Below are 18,843 nucleotides of genomic sequence, written 5' to 3'. Positions count from 1 at the left end.
TCCTGGCCCTATCTTAAGTATCCTGGGTGACCCAGGGTAGAGAACACTAGTCTGCATAACGTCATCTTACCTACTGATGAGTTTAAGATTTGGATTCCTTATTCTACCTCAATCAACTGGATTGGTTATTATTATTTCAATTGCATTGAATGGTTGTCTGACTGAATTTGCCCAATGCCTAGGCCACCTGGAAAACAAAACTGACATTATCCAATGATCAGTTCTGAAACCTACCTTCGAAGCCAGTAACGGTCTGGTGTCCTCTATTTCGATAATGACATCCCGGCAGGGCGGGGTCGACAGAAGGGAAGCTGCAAGACAAACAATTTCTCGCCTAAGATGCTTAAAGAAATTCAGGAGTGAACATTCTAGTCCAAGTCCAAGTTCAGCAGTCACAGTGGAAGGCAGAGTATCCTCATGGGTGGGACTTCCTGAGTAGAGAGGACCACACCCGAATGGAGAAGGTGACCCAGTAACTCATCACTTTTCCCAAAACGTAATGTAGGTTTAGACACCTTTAAGGAACGATATGGCCCACTTTTCTCTTGTCTTGGACAATTAGCCCAGTGCCTGTACATAGGAAGGGATCAAAAGAGAATGGTGTCGATTGTGTGAATACATGTCTTTAGAGGATGTGGGGGGAGGGGAACCTACATCTAAAGGAGCCTCAGTTTCTTGGAATCTGTTCCCAGACACAGAAAAGCAAAGCAGGGCGAACAGTTGCCCATTTCAGGTCTGAAGTTACAGTGGCTCATTCAGCCTGGTTCCCATAGTGTGTGCACAGGGAAGAGGCATCACCCCGGTTTTAGGCCATTCCCAGAAGAAGGCTGACCCCTGAACAACACGGGTTTGAACACTGTGTGGGTCCACTTATATGTGGATTTTTTTCAATACAGTATAGTACTGTAAATGCATTTTCTCTTCCTTGTGATTTTCTTAATGTTTTCTTCTCTCCAGTTTACTTTATGTAAGAATAGAGTATATAACACATACAACATACAAAATGTGTGTTGATGGACCGTTTATGTTATTGGTATTTAAGGCTTCCGGTCAACAGGAAGCTAGTGGTAGTTAAGCTTTAGGGGACTCAAAGCTGTACATGGATTTCTGACTGCGTGAGGGTCAGTGCCCCTAATCCCTGCCTTGTTCAAGGATCAACTGTATTTGTGGCTCCGGGTTTTGGGATTAGAGCAAGGGCTCAAGGGTAGCCTCTGGGCTCACCAAGTTTGTTTCCACCGAAGCCTCAACCTGGGGTAGGGGTGTGGGTGAGGGGTATGTCTACCCTTTCTGGAAGATGGCACTGGGCAGTCAGACATTCAACAGGAGGCCAGCACCCAGACAGAAGGAACTGCCAAGCCAAAAGAACTTTTTGTTTAACCCACCCATGCAGGACATAAAACGGGAGGGAAGACACATTTTTTAGGTAGGTACCATGTGCCAGGCAGTGAGCTAAGCCTTTCACATACTTTATCTCATTTAATCCCTCAATAATCCTGCAGAATATGCACCATTATCCCCATTATAAAGACTAAAAAACAAATTGAAGCTAAGAGAATGCAAGTTACTTGCTTCAGGTTAAACACTTAGGAAGTGGAAGTAGGTGACCTAGGGCTGCGTGACCCCAAACCTTGTGTTTTAACACACCGGAGCCCAGAGCAGAGTAAATGCTCAGTGAATGTTGGAAATGATCAGGGGGATACTGGGGAGGCTGGGGAGACTGACATTTACTGAACATCTATGATACCCCAGTTGCTATGCTAGGTCTTTTTACACCCATGTGGAACCCCCATATCTATCAGCAGTCTCTGCATTTCCAAGATAGTCTCCCCCCAAACTCCTGACACACACATAACACAGAACATGACAGCCAGTCAGGCAGGCAAGCAGGAACACAACTGTATTCGAGTTCTTTCTTACCAGTTCTCTGCTTTACCAGCCTCACGGCAACAAAGCCTCAAGAACAGGAGGAATAAGTTATTCTATATGCTTCCAACATTAAGCCAGCCAAATACATTCCTCAACTCATACCCTATTATTGGTTTTAAGAAAGAACAAGATTGATCTAAAATAATAGATTCTGGTCTTAGGAATACTATGCTCTCCCCACCCCATACTCCTTAGGGATTAGTTTCCTCTTTAAAGACTTCTCTGAAACCTTGACCACACTTCACATTAATTACATACAGTCACTAACCAGGAGACCTCTGCCTGAGGCCCAACCTACCCAGCCCCCTGACCAATAGACACCAACAGGTCCACACTCGGAGGCCAGAGAAAGGTTGCAGAATTTGTGATTTCACAGATTTGTATCAAAGAACTTTGTCTCATGAAAGCACTAGGAAAAATGTTAGGACAATTGTTTCTCTCCATTTAGTAGCCCCCAGTACAACAATGCTGTGGTTACAATAATCCTTGTTGTTATAAAAAATGTCACTATTTTAGGTATAATCAATTAAACACAAAATGCTCTGCATGGGAAATTTCTGGGTAAACTCATGTAGGTTTTTTTTTTTTGCCCACGTGTGATTGTGGATTTTATTTTTTCCTCTTCTCTGAATCAAGGATACAGGATGCTCAGACCCACATAACAGATGAGTTTCAGATGCTCTGTAAAATCAATACCAAAACTTCTAGAAGATTAAATAGAACTGGTTAGCAGTGCAGCTGCTTAAACAGAAGACATCTGTTTCAGTCTTGAGGCACCAACGATCTGCTGAATGAGTGTGTGCCAATTCTCCATGGGGCCTAATCTCATGAAGCCAGGAAGGGCCCTAGGACCTTGTTCCCTGTTGTGTCCCAGTCCCCAGCCCCTAACACGGACCCTGCACATAGTAAGCTAAAAACGAGTCATTATTTAACGGGCAATAACAAAATGCCATCCATTAGCTGTTATTTCTTTGGAGCCCTAAGCTAAGTATTATGCCCTGCTCTATCATCTACTTTTTAATCATGTGACCCAAGGCAAGTCATTTAAACTCAGCAGGTGCCAGTTTTTCCTCCACGGATAACAATGAAATAATATTTTCCCAATTACATCACAATAACAGGACATGTTCATGAGGATAATAGATGGAAAGCAATACAAAATAAAAATCCTCTCCCTGCTTCTGTGCTCACGAGGGGACCCCTGGATTTCTGCATCAAAACATTTATCACACTGGAAAGCAACCGGTCATTGCCTTGTTTGTCTTCTCTGCTTGACTACATGACAATTTGAGGAAGCACTTGACATTTCCTGCAGAGACATCGAGTGTTCAGCTAGGACAGGTTACTTCAGAAGGTAGTAGTTTGAGCACTGGATCCCCCCCAAACAAGGTGGGAATTCAAACCTACCTCTGCCACGTACTAGCTATATTACCTTGGGAAAGTTACATAGCCCACTGTAAATCAAACTGTTTCCTCATCTGCATGCTTATTTTTATCTTGAGCAGGTTGGTAAAGATTAAATCAGATCACACATGAGAAGCCCCAAATGGTGTATATAGACATGCATCTTACCTTTTAGCTGCGGCACAAGATCCGCCTTCCCCGCATAAGGGTCACAGCGAAAGCGGTCCAGACGATCGATGGTGCACTGCCCAACGACGGGCTTCCGCCCGAACTGCCTGTGGTCGATGACCTTGATCACCAGCGGGGGCATGTACAGGTCCTCCTTGGGCAAGAACTGGGGGTCACAGAAGCAGGCATCACTCCTCTGTAGGAGACCAAAGGGACCAACCCAGACTCTGTTTGCCCATTTGGTGTAGCCCCGGGGACTCACAGTAGGTAGTTCAGGAATGCATGCGAGGCAAGCAGTGTCGTGCCTAAGGGCATGAGAGCCTGCCTGGGGTCAAACCCTGGCTCTGCCCCTGGGAGCTGCAGGACCTCAACTCTTCAAGGCCCCAGCTACGTCCTCCATAGTAGGAGAGTTGTTTAACTGCTGTGTGTGACCTGCTTAGCCTAGTGCCTTACAGGCTGTGCTCTGTAAAAGGGTGCAGAGTCAGCCTGCAGTGAGGATGAGTTAGAATTTACAAGTAACCGAGATAAAACTGAATCTCCAAGGGAACTGTGTGGCTTGGGAATCTCTTAGCCTTGGAAGTTCAGTGTCCAGACAGAATGCTCCTTTTCCCCTGATTCCTCCTGTTCCTCCACGTGGAACTTGGTGGCCTCGGTGACACTGTCTGAGTCGGGAATCATGGGCTGGTCCCAGGGTGCACCCGGTATGGGGTTCAGGGAATGTTTCATCTCTGGCCTCGCACAGGAGGAGAAGTTGGGGTTGGCGGAGTGGCTCTCCTCACTCCCGCTGGGACTAGATTCAGACTAGAACCTGGGGCTGGGGCAGGGGCTGGGCAGGGGGCACGGATGGGTGGAGGGGCCCGGGGCGATCACTTCGGGATTCTGGCTTGGAGCGTCCAGGTGGCACCCCATCTGCAGCATTGTAGGGGGAAGAGCACGGGCTTTGGAGTGAGGGGAACGGAAGTCCAAATTCTGGCCTCCTACTTGCCAGCTGATCCCCTGGTATAAATGACTCAACCTCTGGGTTTCCTCCGAAGTGGGCATATGAGGAGTGAAGCCGCCTGCTCTGCCAGGCGAGAGCAAACACGACACGCAGGGGCCGGGAATGGCTCGGAGCTGTCCCGGCGTCGCCTCCCACAAACCACTGCAGCCCTGAGCGTGTGGCCTGACACTCACTGTGGGACTTGGATAAGGTGTCCCCCTCTCTAGGCCTCAGTTTCTACATCTGTAAGAGCAGACTTTAAACCACATGACCCTAGCATTTGAGAAGGGGGTGTGAGCAACACCAAATGACTAGGGAGGGAAAAGGAAAGCGAAGGTGCTGGGCCCTCTGCTTCATCACGCCAAGGAAATGCCTTGATTTTCTCTTTTATTTATTCAGTACAGTGAGAAAGGAAGACTTTTCTTTTTAAAAACACTAAGGATGAAACTGCTTTAAAAAGCGGAAGGACAGGGTGACCTCTTCTTGCTGCAAAGTCCTAGGGGATCTACGACAGACGACCGTGAGCCGGATGTGACGCTGTCCCTTCCTAACAACCAGGGGGTGACTTCCATGGCACCAAGTGGTGCCCTCCACTGGAGGTGGGGCCTGTCCCGGGCCCCACCACCTCAAATGGGCCCTGCAGCTGCCCCTTCCCCAGCCAGCCAGTCCCTATCTGGAGGCTTCCGGTCCATGTACACCTGCAGGGGCAGGACTGAGGATCAGTGTTCCGCCCTCCAGGGCAGAGACCAAAAGCCTGTACCCGAGAGCTGAATAGATGGAAAGTTCATTTGAGAAAAAAGTAAGTATTTTTCACAAATATTTCTGTATCACTGGGGATGTGTGAAGCTTCAAGAAACCATTACTACAGTGTGAGAATCTAAGGGAGAAACGTCACTGGCAAGCTGAATTCAAGGCAGGGTTTTTCTAGTTGCTGTCAGAGTTTGGAAATATATAAACTCTGTATGTGTGGGGTGCGGGGGATGCAATCTTTATATATTCATATTTAGAGTACAATTCAGCTACTCAACACACGTGTTATTACAGTCTTGATACTGTACCACTTTCATGAAGAGAACAGAACTCGGGAAATTGGGCGTCTTCTTAAGGTTTTTGATCACCACTGATTCTACCCTTTCCCCTCCACACTCCACGACAAGGCTGGGGGAGGCGATGGAGGCCATCTGGTAGTTTTTCATGTTTCTTAAGCCCCAAGCTAGAATCTAAAGAAAACAATATAAGGAGAGAGGAGGAAAACTCAGTATATTACAAATAATATTCAAAAGGAAAAATTCTTCCTTAATAACTAGTAAATTCTTTAAGATTGACTTGTGTAGATTTGCCTAAAATCTCTGAGACTATTATCCTAGAAAGCCTGTAGGTCATGCAGAGAAAGCAGTTTTGCCCCCTTTTTTCTGCCTGAGCTGCTAAAAAGCAGAGCAGTGAAGGGTGCAGGAATCAAATCCTGGCCGCGAACCCTGGCAAGTTTGGAACCTCTCTATGTCTCGTCCACAAACACGACCGTCTCGTCTGCAAACAAATCACAGGGTCATTCTGAGGATCAAGTGTAAACTCCTTAACACAGTGTTGTTTAAAGCCATCTGCTTTGGTCTTTGGGAACTCTGAGCAAGACAGCCTGAGAAGGGAAATCTCAAGGTAACAGCTGCTTGACTGGACAAGGGGGAGACCTTGAGAGTGGACCAGACGCTGTCCATGAAGCTACCCGTGAGTTCCCGCAGCCTGTGTCTGCTCTGATGGTCTGGCATGTCACCGTTTCCCATTGCTCCCAACCCTCTCTCCACCTCAGCCCCCCTTTTGGGTCCCCTGCTCTCTGCATGCACACACGCGCACACACACACACACACGCTACTCGCAGTCTGCCTTCCCTCTCCCAGCTCTCCAGTTGACATGGGAAACTCAGAAATCTCCTGGCTCCTTGTAAGTGGGAACTCTAGATTCCCTCAGTAACGCTGGAGTTGACCTGTTCTTATTTCGACAAGCTTTCTGTTTCCATGCATATTTCAAATTTTTGGACAAATTCTATAGGAAGTTGGAGACAGCAAGAGAATATGTAGCAAGATTCCATTTCCTACGAGAGAGTCCAGTTGTGTAGCTATGTCATTTGACTTGATCAATAAAACTTAGGGAGCTGCCTACCTCAATAGCAGTGAGCTGAACCACAGGCCTGATCCCCTGGGGGACCATGTACAGATTTGGTGCCCTTTGTGAGGGAAGGATGGGAAGGTTGGAGCCATCCTGTAAAACAAACATGGAAACATAACTGCCTCTGCTTAGTTCAAGAAAATGGTGTCGCGGATTATTAGCAAGTGTTTTAAGCAGCTACTAGGAAAGAATATATGCGTGAGAACACAGTAAGTACCTTGTGCCTCAGAATCAGTTCTGCAGTTACAAGGACATCCCCACAGGATTTGTCTTCGTTCATTACGGGATGCCAGAGAAGTTTGGGTGTGACATCTGTTTCTGAGTTTAGTTTTACCAGAGGAGAGCACGTGCTTCGTCCTAAAAATTCATCTTTGCCCTAGAGAAACAAGCAGTCCTTAAATTCCCCAACAAATATCCCTCTAGACCTTCGCCATTCCCCCAAGCCGTCTTAGAAATTCTAAATTACCTACCACTTGGTCATTGTCAAAAAGTTCGATGATAACTTGGGGCGGGTTCTGTAGAACCGTCTGGGGCTCCCCATAGATTTCAATTTCATCAAATATAATGGTCTGGTCCCATGTGGGATTCAGAGTTGAGTGGATGATCTCAGTGGTTTTGCTTCGATGGAGGAAAGAGACATGAGCATATGGATCTAAAACAGAAAAAGAGAGTAACTGTGAGGCCATGGCTAATGTCTAGCTCCCCAGGCCCCCTCATTTCAATCGCATGCTCTTCTTCGAGTTGCACTGACCACAGACCCTCACCACCCCCTGGGAGAGAGAATGCCAAAGCCTTCTGGAGAAAGAGCAAAGCTGGAGGCATCACACTTGCTGGTTTCAAACTATATTACAAAACTATAGTAATCAAAACGATATGGTATTAGCATAAAAACAGACACATGGACCAATAGAACAGAATAGAGAACCCAGAAATACATGCATGCATAGGCGATCAATTAATTTTCAACACAGGTGCCAAGAACACACAATGAAGAAAGGATAGTCTCTTTGATAAATGGTGCTGGGAAAACTGGACAGCCACATGCAGAAGAATGAAGCTGGAGCCCTGTTTTACATCATACACAGAAATCAACTCAAAATAGACTAAATACTTGAACACAAGACCCAAGACTGTAAGACTCCTAGAAGAATAGATAAGGGGTAAGCTTCTTGACATTAGTCTTGGCAATGATTTTTTAGGATTTGACACCAAAAACACAGGCAACAGAAGCAAAAATAAACAAGCGAAGCTACATCAAACTAAGAAACTTCTGCACAGCAAAGGAAACAATCAACAAAATGGAAACCCATGGAATGGGAGAAAATATTTGCAAACCACATATCTGATAAGCAGTTAATATCCAAAATATGCAAGGGACTCACATAAAAATAGCAAAAAGCCCAAATAACCCAATTAAAAAATGGGCAAAGGACCCGAAGAGATGTTTCTCTGAAGAAGACATACGAATGGCCAAAAGGTACATGAAAAGGTGTCCAACATCACTAATCCTCTGGGGAATGCAAATCAAAGCCAGAATGAGATATCACCTCACACCCGTTAGGATGTCTAGTGTCAAAAAGACAGGAAATAACCAGTGTTGGCGAGGATGGGAAGAAAAGGGAACGCTTGTGCGCCGTTGGTGGGAATGTAGACAGGTGGAGCCACTGTGGAAAACAGTATGGAAGTTCCCCAAGAAATTAAAAATAGCACTATCATATGATCCAGCAATCCCACTTCTGGGTACTTACTCAAAGCAAATGAAATAATTATCTCAAAGAGCTATCTGTGCTCCCATGTTCCCTGCAGCATTATTTACAACAGCCATGGCCCCGATCAGTTATCTTATATCTCAGACGGCAAGGAATCTGCTTGAGTTTTATGCAACTTTAGTCAAGAATTAGGATTAAGATTCTAACTTTGACTTTCAATGATTGAGTGCCCCCTGGTGGTGAATATTCAAAAACGTCTTCAAACCCCATTTGGAGATGCGTATTATGGGGATGACTTTGAATTTGCTCTAATCTGTAAGAAAAGGAAACCATTCACAAATGTTGGTTACATGAGTGCTTGGAACACACCTCATGAGTGATGTGAGCATTCCAGAGTGTCAGGCAACTGCTTTAAGAGTTGTTTCCATCAAAGCTCTGCTGGCCTTCAAGTCCTGAAGTGGCAATCTCCCCAAGTCACCCAGATGGCCCCTGAACCATTCATGATCCCACCAGCAACAGCACAGATCCTCAGCAGCAGACCCCTGGCCTTTTCCCCAGCCCTGCCCACAGCCTTCCCCTTAGAACCAGTTCAAAGGCCATGAAACGAGCTGGGTCTCATGGCTTTATGGTGCAGGGAATTTGGGGAACAGGCCACAGAGAGGTCAAAATGGACTCCACACTGCCTCAAGCCTGGTGTTGTAGGCAGATGGGCGAACTTGTGATCTTTCTGTCAACTTGAGAGAGCTACAAAAATATTTATAAAGGATCTTAACTTACCGATCAGCCCAAGAGCCCAGAGTGTATATATGTATACATATAGAGAGAGCTCTGTGTATAAGCAAAGAGCAGAAATTGCTTTTCTTCTTGGTGCTTTTTATTACTTAATCAATTAATGATTATTAGTATTAAAAGACCATGTAACTTCTGTGTATCTCTAGCACTCAGCAATAGTACTCAACATACTCAGTGATTATTTAATGACTGTGCAGTTTATTTCACACAAATCAAACTCATTTCAATATGGAAAGCCTCTTTGTTGTAAGACATTACTAAAAACATCCACTTGATGAAAAGTAGACTCAAGCTAGCCAGCTATGTAATAACATGTAAGATGGAGATTTTTGTCCCTTTACCTGAAAAACTATCCTTGTCTAGAGCCATGAGGTTTCTGGCTTGATAGATATAGCAGCGCAGATGGTAAATGTAGACTCCTAAAAAGAACAGGATGGAGGTTACTCATAAGAAACATAACACTGTAAACTGCAAATTTTCTGGAATATTTGGAGATAATTCATGTTTCAGATAAATGGGTCATTCAAATCTACTTCTCCACAATAAAGAGCACGCATAATGGGGATGACAGGTGCTCCCAAAGTAGTTCTGTTTCCTATAAAATAAAACTAACTTTAAAAATACTACAGTAAGCCCAATGCAAATGTATCACTCAGGAGAACATCACTCCTGTTGTAAAACCTAGATTTAGGCCACTGCTTGTCATCACAGACCTTGACAATGAGACTTGGTTTCCAAGAGTTATAGAAATAGGGCTTCCTATACTATTTCAGCCCCAGATCTAGGAAAGTTCCTCCTTTGATAGTTCAGAATATTTATACTCCTTACCCCTATATTAATGTATATATGCTCCCACCCCCCACACATTATTCTGGGAGTCAGACTACTTGACATCTTGTCCTTAGTGCTCTAAGATGAGGACAACAATAACACCACCTTCTAGGGTGGTTATGAAGATTAAATGAGTTAATATATGCACAGTGCTTGGCACATGCTAAGCCCTATCATAAGCATTTGCTATTATTAGTACAGAATAGGTCTGCCTCATTCCAAAATTCCTAAAGATTATCATTGGAGCCAACCTTTACTTAACTTTTTGAACCTCTTTTTTTTTTTTTTTAATTAAAACAATCTTTTGGGGAGCTTAATAGATAGAATGAGTACATATTGGACAGACTATGTCAAAGTCAATGATCTGACGACCCTCCACCCCAAGTATGATTTTTAAAAGTGTATCTGAAAAAATCCTCTTCATCGAAATAAAAGTCACATTTGCATAAAGACATTTTAATCCTATTCGGTGATTCAGAGAGTTTTCGTGAGATAAGTCATAGCGGTGGAATGTACAAATCCATTTAAAACTTACTGTCAAAGTTACAGGAAATGATGGGGGTGTTTGCCCCAAACACGGTGGTGGCACTGTACTTCCGTTTGTCCCCGCTCTTCTCGTCTCCGTCCTCAGTCGTGTCTGCACCCTAAAGAGGCAGAAAAGTCCATGACCAATGCCTCAAAACAAAGAGGCAAGAATGACAAAGAAATGGAATGGTGGCTTTTAAAAGGGACTCTTCTCATCCAATTGCTCCATTTTTAAAGACGAATAAAGCCCAGCACAGCAAGTGTCTTGCCCAAGGTCACTTAGCTGGAAAGGGACAGAGCAAGAAGTTGAAGCCAGTCTTTTGCCTCAAGTCCAGGCTTACCAAACCCTGATGCTGAAAATTTAAAAGAGGAAAAGCATAAAGGATAAATAAGGGGATTAAAAGGGTGGGAGGAGGATGAGAATAAGCATCATAGCAGGGTCAATGTGCCGAAATATAAAAATAGGCTGCGTTTGGAAATGGCTCCTGACCACTATGTTGTTTTAGACGGACCACTGCCATTCTCTTACGCATTCCTTCCACCTTTGCGCTTTTCCCCTCCCTGCCTTCTTTACTGTGCTTCCATATGAATTTTTCTCTAATTCCGTGAGCCATCCTTCTGTTTTTCTCCCCCTCACATCTGTGTATTTAACTTTCTCGGTTTGCTGAACAGTTATAGTTTCCAAGGCAGGATCCAAAGAACCCATGCCTGCGATGTTAACAGGCGTCAACCGCAGCAAGGGTTTCAGAATAGATATATTTGGAAAATGCTGGGGGAAACATTAAACAGGTGTGTCTGTGGTAGAACTTCTTAGAGCCTTTCCTATAGTCATGATGTAGTCATGCAACAAGAGTTATTGAGCACCTAGGTTGTGTAGCTCTCTCCCAAATCATCCGCAGTCCTGCGGCGCTGGAGGGGTCCCTGTGGAGTCAGTGGAGCCTCCAACACTCATCTACTTTCCCCATGCCAATCTTGGTTGAGCTTCGAGCACTTGTTACTTACGAGGGCGCCTTCAAGCTTAAAGATGGCACCTGCACCATGTGTTTCCGAAGGAGCCATTTTTCTTCTCCAGCGTCTGCGGCGAAAGGTATCTGAACTGCGCTGTTTCCAGTGAAATTTCCAGCCAATTAAAGAAGCATATTCCCAGCCGTCCCGGTCTTCATATTCTTCCATGGCCTAGACCAGAAGTAAACTTTAATGCTAATGATAATCATCATCATCATAACAACAATATCCCTTAATTGATAAAGCAGATTATTTGGTCAATCACCAAATAGGTTTTGAAAATCTACTCTGTTCCAAGCACTGTGTTACGAGCCAGTGAAACAACAAAGAACAAAGGAGGCAGGCTGTCTGCCCTTGCAGAGCTGATGAACTGTAGAAATATGCAGAGATGATCAGGAAACTGACATGGAATGAGACGTTGCCAAGGTGGTGCCCTACACCCTCAGGAGAGGGACCTTGTTCAGACTTGAGGAGGGTTACGGAAAATGGATTTTTTTTTTTTTTTTTGTAAGGAAAATGGATTCTTTCTCAAATTGCTTTCTATTTCCTCACTTCATTAGCATATAAGACATCATTACTGTTATAAACAGTTTGGAAAACATTGTTATCTCTACCTTATATGGGGAAAAATGACACCACTCTCCCCAGGATTTAAATGTCTCATTTAAGCTAGTAACTGGCATAACTAGTAAGTAAGTGATAGAGCAGAGTATATTACTTCTGCAGTAACTAATAACTTATGAGGATAGGACTTTTTATCCTAAAAACTGTTTATATATAAATGTCTTCAGTTTTCAATGTTTTATGCAATTTAACAAATACGAGTGTCTACTGTGTGACAGGGATTGTGTTAAGAGCTGAGGAAGCAATGAAGAACAAGATAAGACCAGGTCCTGGCCTTCATGTAGCTGACATTTACTGAGGGAAATTGTATGTAAATATCTTAAAAGTATGACTAGATTTGATAAATGCAAAATAATACCAAATAATATCTATGATCTCAGAAACAAGAGCTCTATGTGGGTTATTATCATTGTAGGATTTTTTTTCAACTTTGAATAAACATAATTCCAGGTCAAGCACAATCTTGTAATTGACCCTCTAGTAGTGTTAACAGCAGCATTGAAATATTTCAGGTAGCCAGGAGTGAGGAGGTTAGGGAATATGATCAAAGTCTCAATGATACTTTTTGGTAGAACTGGGTCAAGTTTCCAGTCTTCTGACTTGAGTGGCTCAGTATTACCTTGGTGCTCTCATGTGGAAGGAGAGAGTCAAGTGCCTCTAGGAGCTTCTCACTCCATCAGCATACGGGGAGCTGAATAAGAAATATTCATTCATCAGCTCATTCATTCTCCTCCACTATTTATCAAGAACAAGTTTCTGAACTGGCAAGAAGGATACAAAGATGACTATGGTTCCATCTTTGTGCCCAAGAAGCTTACTTGTAATAAAAAGTAACTTCATTGCACCTGCTATGAGTCAGGCACTTTGTGGAATAGCCTCGTCTGGGTTCAGACACTGGCTCAATCACTTTCTAGACATATGGCCCAGAGTCATTTATCTATAAAATGAGGATAAAATGCAGATCTTGTGGATTATAGACAATGCACATTTAGTACTTGGCATTATAGAAGACACACAACATATTCCACTTATTATTATGAGTATTATTATTGCACTTAACTTATTCTTCCATGTATGCCTTATAATACCCTAATTAAAAGCATGGTACTGTACCCATTTTGCAGATGAGAAAGGAAATGAGGCCAAGATTTGAGTCCTTGTGTATCTCATTCCAAGTACTGAACTATTGCCACTCCTTCATTATGATACCAAAATAATTTCTATTACTACTCTGTAGTGGTTCTTATCATTTAGCCTACTTCAGATCACCTGGAAGACCTGGTGAGAGATTGCTGGGCCCCACCCTGGAATTCTTAAATCAGTGGGTTTGGGGTGAGGCATTTCTAACACATTCCCAGGTAACGTGTTGTTGCTCGTTGGGGCGGGGAGTGCGTTTTGAGAACCGTTGAGCAGGGAGAGCCTTACGCCCTTGATTGGCGAATGGTTTCTGTAGAAATAGCCAAGGAACGGGAATTCTGTGTGGCCCCCGGCCTAGCTCCCTCCCAAGCTAACTCTTACCCTTGCAGTACTTGAAGTACTTTGTGTTAAATCCTTCTTGCGTTTTCGGACCAGCCTTCGCCGTCTATGAGTATGATACATTTTCTCTGCTGCAACCCAGGATTTGGGTTTATTATCAGGAGGAATGGTAATTCCATACTCCCAGCCTGGAACAGAGTTTGCAAACAGTTATCCCAAAGAGATGCATTTGCCAGATTGCCAGATAAACTTGCAGGAAACATCCAGTCACTGTCTCTGCTCCCCCAGCATTCTCTCCTGTGCCAGTGAATTCCACTGCTCCTTTCACTTGGCTGCAATTCAGCCGAACCCAAACATAGCTCTGTTCCCCTGGATCCCTCTTCAAAAGCTTCCTTTGCGGCCACGGGGTTTTCCTCTCCTTTCATCCCTCCTCACTCATGGTAATTAAGTGCATCTAAGAATAAAGCACAGTGCAAGAGGCAGCCGGGGACAGGGCTGAAGGGTTTAAAGCCCAGCATCACCACACACTGGCTATTTACTAAAAAAGTTTCTTGCAGGTTAGTAAACTTGTCTATGGCCCAATTTCCCCAGCATAAAGGTAAAGTATACTTTTTTAAAAAGAATTCATCAAGGGCGCCTGGGTGGCTCAGATGGTTAAGCGTCTGCCTTCGGCTCAGGTCATGATCCCAGAGTCCTGGGATCGAGTCCCACATCGGGCTCCCGGCTCAGCAGGGAGCCTGCTTCTCCCTCTGACCCTCTCCCCTCTCATGCTGTTTCTCTCTCGCTCGCTCTCTAAAAAATAAATAAAATCTTTAAAAAAAATAAAAAAATAAAAAGAATTCATCAAGATAATGCCTGCAAATCACTAGGACTATGCTTAGCACATAGTTTGTGCTCAGTCAATGCTAACTATTATTATAAGGCTTGGTGTGTGCATCAAGATCAGCAAAGAATTTATAATCTATTTGAACCCTTCTTTATCCATGCTTGTTCTTTCTTTTATAAGGAAAAGAAATCAGAGTTTCTCTTTTGATATTTCCAAATGTTAGATAGTTCATTTACCTTCAGATCACTGTTCATAGAAAAGGATAAACACCATTAACGGAAGCTGTGTCAATAATCTACATTATTGCGTATCAACTATACTTCAAAAAACCCCCAAAACAATCTGCATTATTGCTGAATAGGATGACTTTTAAGGCATTTTACAGTCCTTCTTCCTGAGCCCCAGGGTCCTGAGTGTGATGTTCCCAGGGAGTCTATGGGGTATGATTAGAATAGAGAACATCCAAATTCCAGTTCCCTCCTAAATTCTCATCGTGGATCCTCAGCATCTCAACGTGCAGACACCTGGCCCACTGTGATCTTGTATTTTTCACTCTTGCCGCCCCCACCCCCACCTGTCCAAGCACTTCCTTGTCCTTCAGATTTTGCATCTGAATAGTCACAGGTAATATCCAAGACCTGACAGTCACAGACCAACAGAAGTAGGACTCCTCCCCCCAAGGAAACTTTACTCTGGTTAACCAGGGCCTTGCCGCAGAGACCCCACAAGGTAATAGATCTAAAATGTTACCTTTCTCATCCACTGCACGATTTATATCATATACCCATGCGTCATCTTCCCATTCCCAACCTGGAGGGCATGTCAGCTCGCTGGGTGATGCTGCTTTATCACCGTTCTTTAGACAGTAAAAACAAAACAAAATAAAAACTGAAGAAAAGTAAGCCATAGTGTCAGATAAGATGCAAAGGCGAGAGGCTACCACACACTTAACAATGGTATTAACATGCTAATTTGTGAATCTCTAATCTCTATGCACAATTGCTACACAAGATTAGTTTTTTAGAATACCTTCTATTTCTACTATTAGGGGGTATGTTGGGTTGAACCATGGGAAATTGTTATTGTAGATCAAAAATGGTCAAATATCAGCAATTTCATATGGTTCAACAATATTATGAAATGGCACGACTCTCTTTATCAGGAGTTATACTGGAAAGAAACCATCAGAGATGGATAAAGCATGAAAAACACGTGTTTTCAAGTACAAGGTAATGTCACTGGAAGTTCTAGATGCTAATCATGTAAGATTGAGCAAGGTTTAGGTTAAATATCGACTTAAGTATTGACTACATTAAAATGGACAGTTATGAAAAAACATTCATAAGAATAGAAATAAAGGTGATCCATAAACATATGGAAAAATGCTCAGCCTCACTTTATTTTTTTAAATTTATTTAGAAAAATTATTTATTTAATTTTTAGGCAGTGGGGAAGGGGCAGAGGGAGAGGTAGAGTCAGAATCTTAAGCAGGCTCCATGCCCAGCACTGAGCCCAACACGGGGCTCGATCTCATGGCCCTGAGATCATGACCTGAGCTAAAATCAAGAGTTGGACGCTTAACTGACTGAACAACCCAGGTGACCCACAGCTTCACTTTAAATTAAAAGTGAGAAAATGGAAAGGACATCTGGGCACTGACAAAGCTGGTGTGGTGGGGGTAGTGAGTGTTTAGGAAAACAGCCCTCTAATACACTGTTGCTGGAAATAAAAACTTATACAGCCTATCTGAAAGCAGTTTGGCAATATTTATCAAAATTGCATATGCATTGAAATCTGACCAAACCTATCCAAGGATCTCTCCTGGACATAAACTTTTACAAGTGAATAAAAATGTATATATAAGGATGTTTACTGCTGCATTGCTTGAGAAAACCAAAGACTGGGAAAAAATCAAAATGTCCACAAGGAGAGAGGGTGCACATAATAAGACACTCTGCAGGCATTTTTTAAGAAAGCTCATAGTTCAGGGTGCCTGGGTGGCTCAGTCGTTAAGTGTCTGCCTTCAGCTCAGGTCATGATCCCAGGGTCCTGGGATTGAGTCCTGCATCAGGCTCCCTGCTCAGTGGGAAGCCTGCTTCTCCCTCTCCCACTCCCCCTGCTTGTGTTCCCTCTCTCGCTGTGTCTCTCTCTGTCAAATAAATAAATAAAATCTTAAAAAAAAAAAAAAGAAAGCTCATAGATCTATATGTGTTGATATCAAAGGATGCCCAAGATATATTGTTACATGAAAAATACAAGTTGTTGATACTATTTAGGTGTGTGGGGGGGAAAGAAGTTTTGTAGTTGAGTGTGAACAGAAACAAGATTTCAGTGGTTATCACTGGGGGGTGGAATGTAAATCTGGGAGAAGAATTACTTTTCATTTCCTTCTATGCTGTTTGAACATTTTAAAGACATACGCATTCCATTTGTTGTGATTTTAAAAAACTAAAAATAAATATTTACAATTAAAAAATTGCACGACTCAAACTTTACCATGTACCAACATCTAGTTAAACAGACCCAATGTCTTTTCGGGAGAAAATAATTAGAGGTGCACTTGTGTAGCTTCAGCCCAAGGTAAGGCTATTCAGGACACGAGATAGAGCAGAAGAGAAGGGGAGGCCGCGCCTCGCGGTTGGAGGATTCGCAGATCACGGTTCCAAAGAGTTAGGGTTTGAGGCTCTCCGTGGGGAGCAGCCCGCTCACCGCATCGGTGTAGGTGTCCTCGGCTGGCTTCCACTCGCCCCCGGGGTAGCGACTCTCGTTCTGGTACACTTCATCCGTGAACTCCGTGTGACCCGCGTCGGCCTCAGTCAGCAAGCTGCAGGCCAGCTCGTGTTACCAAAGGAGCAATGAATGGTAGCCAACCACCCCAGCTCTGCCCCGTGGTCGGGAAACATCTACACTGGTTCCCTCCTGACGCTAGCCCTTGGGTTCACCACCAAACGCTTCCTGCTGATAACTTCTGCCACTCTTGTGAAGAAGGGGCCTGGGGGATCAATGAGACCTAAACCACAGAGGACTCCTCAAGTCGGCAGGGCTGCTCCTTCTCAGTAATCAGGGTGGGGACTGGGAAAACAGTCTTGTGGGCAGCTCCTTACACAGACCTCATGCTCCATATTTTTGTTTCAGTTCAGGGCCGTTCAGCTTTTTTGCAGCAAAACGCCTGGCTAACAGTTCAAAAGAATAGGAAGTTGTCCACCCTCATTCCCCCTATTTTAAAAAATGGAGTGGAGAAGGTCTCATGAGGCCAAGTGTGGAAATTTTTACTCATGCCCTGCATGGTCTACGTAACACAAACTGAAGGGAGGGGTTTAAATTTTCTGGATAGTTCCTAGGTCGACAGCCAAACCAGGTCATTTAAGACTCCAGACTCCATTTAGGTAATTAAGAAACCCATACTGACTCTCTGCCATGCCAATTTTCCTCTTGGATTTGGAACTATTTTGACAACCCATAAGGAAAGTACAGAGGCTCCAACTTTGACTGAAGTCTTCTGCCAGGTACCCACTCAAGTGAGGTTTCTTTTTCTTTTACCGTTCCGACATCTTTTCCCTGCCAAATCCTCCCTAAGAATCAAGCCCTGGAAAGAAATCAGAATAGAAGTGGCCCCAACTATTTGTATAAATTAAGCCCATCTCATCATTTTCCGGGCCCCAGAGAAGGAGAACAGAAGACCTGGCTGCCGTCTCTGGGGTCCCATCGAGCCCTGACATGCTTTGATCCTCCACTTTTCCAAACACAATGCCTCCACCTTTCCCTCTCCTCACTAACCTTCCTTCCTTCTCTCCAATTCAAATCCCATTTCCCTTCTCCTCACCAGCAACCCCAACTCTATCCAAAGCAAGCTGTCATGGGTTAAAAGCAATCATGTGCAATCATCGGGTCTTAACAGACCAGACCAGACCCAGTGTGCTCATTTCCCTCCTTCCCTAATGCCTGTGATCACAGGAAACTAATGTGGACAGAGAGGAAAAACTCTAGTTTGAGGCCTTGAAATCCAACTTCACAAGCTTGTTTCCTCCAACCTCAAGTATCCGGTCATGAGGTGGAGTAGAGGGAGCTCGGATTCTGATGCCGTCGGCAACATTCAGAGACCCAAACTCCAGGGGACACAAGCTTGCCTCCCCTCTACTGTTCCTTTCTTTTTCATAACAAGCTTCTGAGACACAATTCACATATCATACAAGTCACCCATTTAAAGTGTACCCTCTGCTGGGGCGCCTGGGTGGCTCAGTTGGTTAAGCAACTGCCTTCGGCTCAGGTCATGATCCTGGAGTCCCGGGATCGAGTCCCGCATCGGGCTCCCTGCTCGGCAGGGAGTCTGCTTCTCCCTCTGACCCTCCTCCCTCTCATGCTCTCTGTCTCTCATTCTCTCTCTCTCAAATAAATAAATAAAATCTTTAAAAAAAAAA

General features: G+C 44.0%; 1 protein-coding gene across 1 annotated transcript in view; it reads right to left on the bottom strand.

The window, feature by feature from the left end:
- MYOF (myoferlin) overlaps positions 1-18,843 on the bottom strand; it is a 148,472-nt gene that overhangs the window by 30,593 nt on the left and 99,036 nt on the right. The window contains exons 26-37 of the mRNA XM_081823080.1: positions 17,135-17,249; positions 15,176-15,281; positions 13,642-13,787; positions 11,497-11,670; positions 10,505-10,613; positions 9,480-9,557; positions 7,108-7,289; positions 6,855-7,013; positions 6,632-6,730; positions 5,536-5,697; positions 3,499-3,664; positions 235-311 (exon numbers count right to left, since the gene is read on the bottom strand). Coding sequence (XP_081679206.1) covers positions 235-311; positions 3,499-3,664; positions 5,536-5,697; positions 6,632-6,730; positions 6,855-7,013; positions 7,108-7,289; positions 9,480-9,557; positions 10,505-10,613; positions 11,497-11,670; positions 13,642-13,787; positions 15,176-15,281; positions 17,135-17,249 — 1,573 coding nt within the window. The remainder of the gene's footprint in view (positions 1-234; positions 312-3,498; positions 3,665-5,535; positions 5,698-6,631; positions 6,731-6,854; positions 7,014-7,107; positions 7,290-9,479; positions 9,558-10,504; positions 10,614-11,496; positions 11,671-13,641; positions 13,788-15,175; positions 15,282-17,134; positions 17,250-18,843) is intronic.

This window comes from Leptonychotes weddellii, chromosome 6 (assembly GCF_054177405.1).
Source record: "Leptonychotes weddellii isolate Sample4059 chromosome 6, ASM5417740v2, whole genome shotgun sequence".
In the NCBI taxonomy this organism is placed as follows: domain Eukaryota; kingdom Metazoa; phylum Chordata; class Mammalia; order Carnivora; family Phocidae; genus Leptonychotes; species Leptonychotes weddellii.
Note: the sequence above shows the minus strand (reverse complement) of the source record. Positions and strands in the feature narration are given on the sequence as shown.